General features: G+C 40.7%; 1 protein-coding gene and 1 long non-coding RNA gene across 2 annotated transcripts; one reads left to right on the plus strand and one right to left on the minus strand.

Moving 5' to 3' along the window:
* Positions 1-1874: 1874 nt before the first annotated feature.
* Positions 1875-10055, minus strand: PTCRA (pre T cell antigen receptor alpha). Its single transcript, XM_070734614.1, has 4 exons — positions 9940-10055; positions 5375-5695; positions 4758-4802; positions 1875-3370 (listed from the first exon to the last, which is right to left on the minus strand). The coding sequence occupies exons 2-4, from the start codon at positions 5544-5546 to the stop codon at positions 3234-3236; spliced, it is 354 nt and encodes a 117-aa protein (XP_070590715.1). The 5' UTR covers positions 5547-5695; positions 9940-10055; the 3' UTR covers positions 1875-3233.
* On the plus strand, positions 9822-11776 carry LOC139157634 (uncharacterized). The gene is made up of 2 exons (XR_011557520.1): positions 9822-10168; positions 11328-11776. It is a non-coding gene; the product is annotated as an uncharacterized lncRNA (long non-coding RNA).
* Positions 11777-12278: the final 502 nt, after the last annotated feature.

Here is a 12278-nt window from a genome sequence, read left to right on the forward strand (position 1 = left end):
TAAAATTTATGCATGGTATGCTAGTATGTATGATTGGTTTTTAAATTGGGGTTTTAAATTAACTTAAACTTAAATATTAGATTTGCTTACATTGTACTATTATTGCTGTGAGCCGCCCCAAGTCTGCAGAGAGGGGCGGCATACAAATCTGATTAAATAATAATAATAATAATAATAATAATAATAATAATAATAATAATAATAATAAATAATATTCAATGTTGCCATTGAATATCCACCTTGCTGCTGGTTGTCCTCTTTCCTCCCATCTTTCTTAATAGAAACATAGGTGTTCCATTGTATTAGTATGGCTACAAGTGGTGAAAAAATTAATAAAACCTCCTCTTACCTTGAAATCTTCACTCTGCTTAAAATCAGATGTCTCAAAATTGCAGCCTTTTATTTCTGGAGAGACAAAAGTTTCTAGGACTCAGATGGTATTGCATAATTCCATTCTAACACCTCATTCCCTTATATGAAATTGTTTATGCAGCAGACTACAGTAGGGAACCTCTGCTTTCCAGTTTCCATCTCTCTTCCATAACCACAACATTCATTGAAGATTTAAAATTGGAGTAACTAAAGGACATTGGAACTGTCCATACAGTACTTATTTCCCACAATATACTTTCCCTGTGATTCTGAAAGATCCTTGCCTTTTAATATTTAGATGTGGATGTATAAATAAAGTGGATTTTTACCAGTGCCCACTCCATCTCTCCCCCTCTCCCTCCCTCCCTCTCTCTCACTCTCAGCCCACCTCTGTTTTTGCCTGCCTTGTCTTATTTTGCTAGCTGTTTTGTAATAAGATAAACATCAAGCTGTATTTTTGCTACTTGAACTACATGACGTGTATACTTGCTCTGATATTGCTTCATGGACAAACAGAATAATTATCTAATACATTTAAGAACAAATCATTGAGCTCAGTGGGCTTTTAATATAAAAATATACATTGGATTGAATTGTTAGTCTTTTATCACTTTTTGATAACTCAGAAGGTAATCAAACATTGTATGTTATTAACTTTAAGAACTTTATAAAGTCTTCGTATAAACCTGATAATAGGTAACCTGTGGCTGTGGCCCTTCCTATGTTCCTGAATTAATTTTAATCTAATCATATTGACTGGATTTGCATAGTCTGCTAAATTAACCATTGGGTTGTGTGAATGCATTAGTATTTTGGATATTGAGGGAAACTAAAAGTCAAAGGAGTGGTTCCATAAGCTTGTGATACTGAAGCTGGAATCTCCCTATGCTGCAATTAAATAGATCACTATTCTACAGTTACTAGAAATGTAAACTTTAGGTTTCCTAATCCGGAAATCCTAATCCAGAGATGCCAGCCCTCAGTTCATTTTTGTAACTCTTCATTTGTCATATTATAATACAAATGATAACAAATAGTTTCCGACCTACTTATCTTTGCCAGTATAACTGGCAGCATGTAGTCATATTAACTGGGTCACAAGTCAGCAGTTGGGAATATGGAACTGTTTTCCACTTTTCCCAGGAAATGCCTGGCATTTCATAAGCTACTCCACTATTGCACTAAGCTAATGTTAGAAAGGGGTCTTAATATCTTAGCCCCCTTCCATGAGTCCTGATCCACAAAAAATTAAATCCTCTAATTCCAGTTGCCACTACCTGTTTTGTCATTTTCCCTTTCAATAATATCCATCATGTTTACAGCACTCTAATCTAAGGACACTTTCTAGCAGCCTGTTTTCCTTCCTCCTCCTAAATATACATAAAAGTCAGAAGATAAGATGCCAGTGGGAAAACTAAAAAAGGACCTAATTCCCTTCTCCATTTCTCCAATTCTTAGGATGCTCTCTGCAAAATGGCTCATGAAAAGAAAAACACCTCAAGCAAGAATATCAAAGTCTTTATTGAGAGAAAAAGCACCAAATAACAAAGCAGACATTTCCACCCCAGAGGACTAAGGGAACCCACAGAATGAAGAAAGGGGGATGCTAACTGGGAAATTCTGGGAGTTGAAATCCATAAGTTTTAGAGATGCTGAGATTGAGAAACACTGCCTTAATGCAGTGCTCATCTTTTTTCAAACTTCCACTGTTGTGGTTAGCTCTGGCCCAGCTCCTGCCCCAAGGAATGTGCAGGTGGATGTGGGGGAAACATCCGCATGCCGCAGGCCTGTTTTGCTCCCAATGGAATCTGCCGACGAAGCCTCCTCTGACCAAGGAAGTGTGAGTGACAGGGAAGAGGGGAGTTTGGCAGACAGCCCAGGAGGAGATCAATCATCTGTATCATCCTTGGATTCTGAACAAGCATTAATGACACATCCACGCATGCATAGAGTGATGCATAGGAGACAACAACTGAAGGATTATTACAAGAGAAAATGAGGCCACCTGTGGTTGGGTGGGGCTGCTGTAATTAGTGCTACAGATAAAAGTGCAACCTGGTGTTTTAGCCTCATGGCAGTTTATCTGATTCATTGTTTCGTCAAGATCGTGGTTTTTGTGCTGTTCAAGATTGTGTGTGGACTTTCTGGACTTTAGAATTTCCCAGTTATTGGGTGAGCAATTGGACTGCATTTAACCTGTGCCTTGCATGTACCAGAAAACCCCTTTGACATTTAAAAAGGGAGCTGTTTCTGTTTTTCTATTTATAAAAACTTTTGGGTTTTCCTTTTATCGTGTGGTGTGTGTCTTCCTGGTCTAATTACCCTGTTATTACGGGCTGTTGAAACACGCTGGCAGAACATCCACAGGCTTGAAAAACTGATGACGATGATGCTTCAATGAATTATAAATTGTTTCATAAATGATTAAGCAGCACATTTTAAATTCTTATATTGCATTAATCCTGATAATGATTAAGCAGCAACATGGAATCAGTCCAATGTATTTTGAGGCCATCAAATGCAGAGTTCCCACCAATTAAAAGTTTTGTCAAAGATTGCCTTCATCATCCAGTTGCTGGAACTTGGGAGTTAATAACTGAATATTTTCTTATGATTGTGGAATTCTGAATGGACATCACAAAACGATAGGATTGGAAGTGACCTGAAGGGTGCTGTAATCTATCTTGTGCTACATTCATAGCATATCTGATAAACAGAAGTCCAATTTCAGTTCATTGCTGTTTGAGGCAGTCTGACCCAGATTTCTTGAAGCATTTGAAATATTTTAAAAATAGTATTAGCAGTTCTTTTCATTTTTAAAAATAATTTGAGTTTATAGTAACAATGTACTACAATTTTGCTTATCTTTTGTAAAGGATGCAGCAGGTCATCAGTACATTAAACATTAGGAACTTGAACAGCAAAGTTCTGATAGCCAGAAGATGTAATTCTTGTGTGCGATTATGCAGAATTTCAGTAGACAACATCTGTTCCTCCACTACAATAAAATGCAAACAAGAACCGTATTATAGAGCAATATTTGTAGCAGATATTTTTGGTCCTGATTTTCTCAAATGAAACATTCAGTGCTTTATTAGCTATTTCTTTAAGCTACAAAATCAGAACCAGCATGTATTGCTACACAGTAAATTGTGAATGTGTGTCACTATAGTTTTACAAGTCATTTGCTCTGTTGGTTGAAAAATAATAATATTTATTATTTTAATCTGCTTCTTGAGCTATTTTAGTCACATAGAAATAATGTAAACAAAAATATAGTATTTAGACATGCAACCTTCTCACAACATTCTGTGAATTAGTTAAAACTCCTCAATAGGAGTTTATTTGGAAAGATTTGTTTATTTATTAAATTTCCATAGCCGCCCAACTCAACCAAGTTATTCTGGGTAGCTTACAATTTTAAAATTATAAAACAATTGAAAAACATTAAAATAATTAAATATCCATAAAATCAATAAGTATAAATAGCAGCTATGGTGATTAATTAACTAATAGTAAAGCTAAGTAATGGGGCCCCTAACACATTCCAAGGCCCAGACCTGGGCACATAGTCAACTTTTTAAAACTTTGCAAAAAGCCAACAGGATTAGGGCCATTTTAATCTTTGAAGGGAGAATATTTCATAAGTCAGGACTGCATTCTGTTTTCTAGTTCCTGTCAGCTGATACTCTGGCTGATGGGATCTACAGCATGCCCAATTTGATTGGATATGGAAAAGGACAGTCACTCAGTTAACCCAGTCTCAAGCTTCATTGGGCTTTAAAGGTGATAAGCACCTTGAATTACACCCAGAATCACACTGGCAGTTAGTGCAGCTCATGGAATAGTGGTGCTACACGTCAGAGGTAGGTTCCTCCCGGTTTGGACCGGTTCACCCAAACTTATAGCAAGACACTGGTGACATCATGATGATGTCACAGAACCGGTTCTTTTGCTGCCAGTTCATGGATGCCGCCATTTAAAAAATAATAATTTTTAAAAATATTTTTTCTGGTTTTTTCCCCCTGCGCATGCACAGAAGCTGGCACTGCGCATATGTCGCCATCTTGTTTTCACCTTTTTTTGGGGGGGGGGTGTTATATTTTTTAGCATTGCATATCAGGCACGGCCATATGGCACAGGAGGAAGCAAACCAGCAGCGAGAAAAGGTAGAACCACTCCTGGTACACATGCCATGTAATTGGAAATTTCTGAATGTTCTACAAGGGCAGCCTTTCTGTTGTCTGAGAAAAGATAGATCACAATAACTATGATCAAATGAGTGGTCCGTTAAAAAAATGATCAAATGAAGCAAAGTTACTCCCCTGTAGAAACTGATTCGCTAACTACTTGGAAAATAAGAAAATACTGTATTCTGTGCTTACCTTCTTGACTTTCATACGGACATAGATCATCCATATGTTGTTCCTCTGGGGAAAATAACACAATGGTAAGTATGAAACATTATTTTCTTGAATCCTTAAACCTTCCAAATAATTAATGTCTTCTGTTAATGAACAAATTGATTTTTAACTGAGTTCTCTTCATCTAGGTTTAAGACTTGGAGTGGAGAACAGATTGTGTTTTACATAATTATGCAGAAATATTGAAAATTCAGTACACTTTATATTGAAAAATCAGAAGACAAACTTTTAAGCGCCCACTTCAGTTATTAGAGATAACTGATATATCTATTTCTGGCCTGGCCAACCCTAATAAAATTGTTATTTATATGGGGCTAGCATGCACAAATTTGTTTATTTATTGTTTATTTATTTTGAGAAGCAAATCCCCTGTGTGTTTGGTTTTTGCTTGTTTTGTGAATTCAGGCACATTTGTAAGCAATAATTTTATGGCTCAGCATGACATGCTAAAGTAGCCAACTGCGCTTTATTTAATAAACAATAATTAAGTCAGAATTATTCCAATTTATGAATAATGGCCTTATTATAATTTAATGTATTTTTTTACACAAATATTTCCTTCCCCCTTTGATAAATACCAGAGATTTGTAGAGAAGTAGTGTTCCATATTATGGAGTTTTGATTTTGTGCAACTGAGCAAATGACAATATTCCATGATTCAAATTCTTTGCTGGGTATGGAAATCTGTGCAACTGTGCTGAAAGAGCCATCTTCTTCCTTGAAAACGCCATAAGTATAAGTATCCAACATGCTCCCATTTCCATTGGAAAACCAAATGAGTCCCAGTGAGTTCTCGGAGAAGTCATTCACCAAACATATAAAGAGGGTCTTTCTTTCACCATTTATTTCCAGATAGAGTGGTGGTGTCAGAGTTGAAAATAGACCTAAAGAGTGGTGACCTGTTATCCAAAGAAATTGTTTATTATAAAGATGCATGCACAAAATTAGTTTAGAGGACTATTTTTCCCTACAGAAATAATAGTGCTTTATTAAGATTATTGTTGTTTTTGGAGGTTTACTGGGATTTATCTCTTTTTCCATAAAAAATATACCACTTTTCTCCATTCACAGAATTTTATAGGTCTTCTAACACCATTGTCTCATTTATGTAACTCACCTGTGTTTTTCCAATTGTTTTTCTTTCTTTCTTTTCCAAAGAAGTTCTGAAAATTTTACTTACATGTCAGGAGCTGGAGAACTGCAATGATCAAGAGATGTCCAAATGGCCTCCTGGCCAAGTTCACTTGGAAAGCACACAGCATCATTTCAAGGAACAAGGATGCTTCTGAAAATGTGTGTTTGTAACTGACAAACTCAACTGAAGTTCTTTCTCACCACCGTTTTCCTTTCCCATGGGTAACAGCTGCACAGCTGCTTGGCAAAAACCTCAAGGTTTCTGCTTAAGTCACTCTCCTTTTTAATATTTTCAAAATGGCTCATCTCTTTGTATTGCCATTGCCACAAACAGATTTTGCACTAGTATTAAAACATAACTATCTGAAGCATGAAGAGATGATATGAACACCTGTACATGTATACATTACATTTATTTATTGATTTTAACCATCTCAAAACTGCCCCTGGATAGCATATATATTGACTGTTAATGTAACATCAAGTCATTTTTTATTTTTAGCGACCACACAAATGGATTTTCTCCATGACTATTTATCCCTAACCTGGTCTTCCTACTCTGCATTTGTCATCACTGTAATTGGGCCCATCTTCTTTCTTTCCTCCTTTCCTAGCATTAAAGTCATTTCTAAAGAGCTAAATATGTTCATAATATATCCAAAGTAGGATAATTTGAGCCTGGTGAGAACTTGGGGTTGATTTATTCAGTGATCTCTTGGTTTGTTTTCTTGAATGTCCACATATTCCAACACCAAAATTCAAAAGCATCAATACTTTTAAATCTTGCCTCTTCAAAATCCACAGTATACAGTGATCCCCCGATTATCGCGAGGGTTCCGTTCCAAGACCCCTCGCGATAATCGATTTTTCGGGATGTAGTGGTGCGGAAGTAAAAACACCATCTGCGCATGCGTGCCCCTTTTTCCATGGCCGCACATGCGCAGATGGTGGAGTTTGCGTGTGGACGGCGGGGAAGACCCAGGGAAGGTTCCTTCGGCCGCCCAACAGCTGATCTGCTCCGCAGCGCGGCAGCAGCGAGGAGCCGAAGATGGGGTTTCCCCGTTGCCCAGGCAACGGGGAAACCCCATCTTCGGCTCCTCGCTGCTGCCGCGCTGCGGAGCAGATCAGCTGTTGGGCGGCTGAAGGAACCTTCCCTGGGTCTTCCCGCCGCCCAGGCAAAGGGGAAACCCCAAGATCGCTTGCCGCTTGCCCGTTCACCCGCCCGCCCGGCTGCTCGCTTGCCCGTTCACCCGCCCGCCTAGCCGCTCCGCTTGCCCATTCGCCCGGCCGCCCGGCCGCTCCGCTTGCCCGTTCGCCCGCCCGGCCGCTCCGCTTGCCCGTTCACCCGCCCGCCCGGCTGCTCGCTTGCCCGTTCGCCCGCCCGCCCGGCTGCTCGCTTGCCGCTCGAGAGCAAGAGGGGGAGAGATAGAGAAAGAGAGAGAAGGAAAGAAAGAGATGAGAGAGGGAGGAAGAGAGTGTGAGAGAGGAAGAAGCAAGATAGAGAAAGAGAGAGAGAAAGAAAGATGAGAAAGGGAGTAACGTCATCGGGTGGAAAAATCGCGATATAGCGTTTCGCAAAGATCGAGATCGCGAAACTCGGGGGATCACTGTATACTTAAACACACACACTCCCCTCAAAGAGAGGTTTTTTTAAAGGCAAAGTGTAATTGGCATCTCTCACAAGTTTTAGAACATTTAGAATATTGGGAGAAATAAGGGAGATAACTGGAACAGGTTTAGTAAGTCTATATAAAACTAACAAACTTTCTTGAATCAGACTCAATGTCTTTAGTTTTAAGGAACATTGTCTTAAAATAGGCAAAACCCATACATATTATTCCATGGCCGGATCTTGCTGATTGCAGCCACGAGATCAACTGCTTCAGGCTTGCCCAAAAAGCCAGGTCTTAAGAGCTTTTCGGAAAGCCAATAGGGTGGGGGCAGTCCTGACTTCCGGAGGTAACAGGTTGCAGAAATCTGGGGCAGCCACAGAGAAGGTCCTCCCCTGCAAGCCCACCAGCCGACACTGTTTAGCTGATGGGACTTGGAGGAGACCAACCCTGTGGGATATCACCAGTCACTGGGAGTTGTGTGGCAGAAGACGGTCTCGAAGATAGCCTGGCCCTAAGCCATGTAGGACTTTAAAGGTAATGGCAATACCTTGAATTGCGCCTGGAGACCAATAGGGAGCCAGTGCAGTTCATGGAGAATTGGTGTAATGTGAGTGCAACCTGGGGAGACTGGACGGAGAATGAGGAGGCACCCATTGATGCTCCCGCCTCTATGCGGCCCACAAGTCTTCTCCCTGGACTTGGCCCAGCTCCACCATCACTTCCTGGCCCTGGCCTTGCAGGCTGAGTGTGGCTTCTCGGAGCAGCATGGCAACATCATCAACCTGACTTATGGCACCTTCTGCAGCCCGCTTTGCCACGATATCTACCTTGTGATGTATGGGATAGGGCAGCAAGAACAGGGGTCAGTGGGGTCCACCCTAAACTGTGCCCTCTGCTCCCTCCCAGCTGGGTCTGCGCAGGGTTGAATTGCCAGCGGGCAGCAATGCGGAGGCCAGGCCCAGCTTCCTGTCCAAAGTCTTGGAGCTGAATGAGCAGGTGGTGGCCACGGACTCTGAAGTGAGCCTGGTTGGGCTGGAGCGCCTTCTGGCAGGTCGGTGGGAGCCTCTGAGGCCTCCTGCAATGGGGGAGACTCCTTCCCCACCCCTCCAATATTCTTGGTGGCTTTTGCAAACAAGTAACTTGGCTAAAAGTAAAGCCAAATCAGCTCTGCCACTTGGCTTTATGGATGATTTATTCATTTTACATAGCTGTCCACTCCACATTTGTGACTCTGGGATACTTAGAATTAAAACAGAGTACAAAATATTATAAATAAAGCAAACATACAAATAATCCTAATTGAATATACTTTATGTACTGTAGTTTAGAGATAACTGATGTGAGCTGTAAAAAAAATCAATCTTGGCCAATATGAAAGTAGTTTTGTACTACTGCCTTCTGGGATTTATTTATTTTTTTGGCCTTTTTGTAAAACCTGCAATTTTGATAGTATTTCTTGCTTTCTCATTCAAGTTCTAACCAGGACCCATCCCACTCGCCTTTTCACCCCAGACTCACATATCTGGAAATTCATATGAACTGTAAATTAGGGGTTCAACAGCGTTTTCCAGACATTTTAAAAGTTGTCAAGTTTGGCAAGTGGGATGGGTCCATGAATGTAGGGAGGGCTGCAATTATTTTAAATTGTACTGTTTTTTATACTGATCCATATTTATTTTGCTGGGGTTGAAGATGAAGTAACCATTAACAGTAAGGACATTTTGGTGTATGATTTTATATATTAAGGGTTTTAAATTGGATTTGTAATGTTTTGTTGTTGTGAGCCGCTCCAAGTCTCCGGAGAGGGGCGGCATACAAATCTAATAAATAATAATTATTATTTTATTTATTTATTTATTTGATTTGTATGCCGCCCCTCTCCGAAGACTCAGGGCGGCTCACAACAGTAATAAAAACAATATAGCAGTGGAACAAATCTAATATTAAAAAACATATAAAACCCTATCATTGTTTAAAAAAACCAAACAGCACATTCATACCAAACATAAAACAAAGTATTAAAAAAAGCCTGGGAGAAAGGGGTCTCAACTCCCCCATGCCTGGCTGTATAAGTGAGTCTTGAGTAGTTTACGAAAGGCAAGGAGGGTGGGGGCAGTTTTAATCTCCGGGGGGAGTTGGTTCCAGAGGGCCGGGGCCGCCACAGAGAAGGCTTTTCCCCTGGGGCCCGCCAAACTACATTGTTTAGTCGACGGGACCCGGAGAAGGCCAACTCTGTGGGACCTTATCGGTCGCTGGGATTCGTGAGGTAGCAGGCGGTTTCAAGTCTGGTGGAATAAGGCATTTTGTCGTGAGCAGAGGAGTGAAGAGTTTACTATCTTTCATTGGCATAACGCTTCGATTTCTGCCAAGGCCTTCGGAGGGGGGAAAAGCCTTACTGTATTTCTCGTTAACGAAAGAGGCCCAGCATCGAAAAGCGCCGTTGTAGCATTTTCCACAATACTGTAGTAAATCGATCTCGGTGCGGCCTTGTTGTCATTTCCCCCTCCTGGCCTCCTTAAATTGCAACTTCCGGGCAACCACAAGGGTTCGGTGGTAAAAGCGGGCGGGGATTTCGCTTAGGGAGAAAACGGAATGGCATGGAAGGATCCTTTTTTTCTGCAATGGGTAAGGCAGGGGGGGGGGGAGAAACGTTGCTTCTGGCCAGACTGGACTGCAAAGGACCCGGCCGATCGGTGGATCTTGCAGGGCAACAGGACGGGTTCTCCCCGGCTCTTTGAAGTTCCCGGATTTTAAGGAAGCACACTGCTTTGCAGCAAACACGCGAGTTCACGTGTGAATGGGAGTGGTGGGGGAGCGGGAGCGGTCCGCGAAGGAAAGGGTACCCCAGCATGTTCAGCCTTGAAAGCCCGCCGGGGAGCTGGTCGCTCTTTGGAAGGCCGGACAAAAGCGATCGCAGAGAGGGGGGCAGGCCGAGTACTCCGCTCCTACGTGGGAATCCGCCCAAGATTGCTAAATGTATACAGCCCCTCCATAGAAAGGAGTGCTCCAAGTCAGAGACCGGGTCTGCTTGGCTGTTCATTCTCAGGAGTTTTATTTTCTTTCTTTCTTTCTTTCTTTCTTTCTTTCTTTCTTTCTTTCTTTCTTTCTTATTAATTATTATTATTATTAAATAAAATAAAATAAGAGGCATACAAGTCTAATTATTATTATTGTTATAATATAATATAATAATATAATAATAATAAGACTTGTATGCTTGTCAAACAAGTACTGTATAGTATTATAGTATGTATTAACCTAACATAAGTATCAAGTAGAGATAGAAAGGATAAAAGACAGTAGGACAGGATGGTAGACACAAAGGTGCACTTATGCACACCCCTTACAGACCTCTTAGAAAAGGGGAGAGGTCGATTGTAGATACTGTAAGGTTGAAGATTTTGGGATTGGGGGAAGAAACAACAGAGTCCTGTAGTGAATTCCAGGCGTTGACCATTCTATTGCTGAAATCATATTTTCTGCAGTCTAGTTTGGAGCGATTTACATTTAGTTTGTATCTATTGTTATTGTTATTATGTATTAGATTTGTATGCCGCCCCTCTCCGAAGACTCAGGGCATGCTCTATTGCATGCTCTTGTGTTGTTGTTAAAGGTGAAGTAGTCACTAACGGAATACATTGTGATGTATGATTTTATGAACAACAGTTACATCAGTTTGGAGGCAGCGTAGATGTAAATACAGTGTATGTTATTTGGGTGGATTGAAGATGGGGGGAACAGCTGCGGGCAAAGGTGATCCTTCCATCTCTTTCCCTGTGTTTAGGGACATGCCTGATGTTTACTCCTTTCCATGAATGACCGAGGTGATCAAGTGTTGTTGTGTGGATTAGCTTTCTGAAGAATGGAATCTGCCGTAGGATTTTCCAGGGCTGGAAGCCAGAGCAAGGAAGAGAGACAGAACAGCCCTGCCGACCCGCCACCTGCTCCAGAGACCGCTGTGTTGTTTTCAGAAATCCTTCACCTGATCCAGAGTGGACAGGACATCCCTGGACTCCAGAAGCTAAATATCTCTGCCACCAATGGGAGTCCCACGCCATCTCAGATGACTCAGAAACCAAAGCCTTGGGAGAGAAAAGCGTGACACAGTTGTGGAGTTGGAAACTTATATTGAAGATTTAGCACTCTGTTGGATATTAAATACAAACTCTTGGCCTTTCAGGTTTCTAAAGTGATTGAGTATACTATTAAAAATAAAAGTTTGTTTCCACAAAAGCTAATATCCAAAGATGATTTCTGTGTTTTGATCTATAAATATTTCCATGTGTTTCTTTCACATTATGTTGTTAGATATAGGTGAGACAAGGAACCTAGTCTCCAGTCTTAACTCACATGTCTTGCTTAATCGTAATGTGATTTCTTTAGTTTTGGCTTACTCTGATTTGTGAAGTGAAATGAATCACTTATTTCACACACCATGGCTTATAAAAATAATTGAAATACATAGAATTAAATATAACTCTAAATATTTGGGTTTAGTTTGGTATGAGAATACAAGAGACTGGTGGCAAAAATAGAGAATGTGTGATTAGAGCACCACGGCCAGATTTCCTTCACTTGCTAAATAAAGGTTCACAGGGGAGGCGAATGCTATAAACATAAAGTCTCAGGATTGTGAGATTGTAGTGTGTGTATGTTTAATTTAAAAATAATAATAATAATGTAACATTTTGAGAAAAAAAGTGCAAAGAAATAAATAGAAAACAGTTATATAGGA

Source organism: Erythrolamprus reginae, chromosome 1, assembly GCF_031021105.1.
Source record: "Erythrolamprus reginae isolate rEryReg1 chromosome 1, rEryReg1.hap1, whole genome shotgun sequence".
NCBI classification, from domain to species: Eukaryota; Metazoa; Chordata; class Lepidosauria; order Squamata; family Dipsadidae; genus Erythrolamprus; species Erythrolamprus reginae.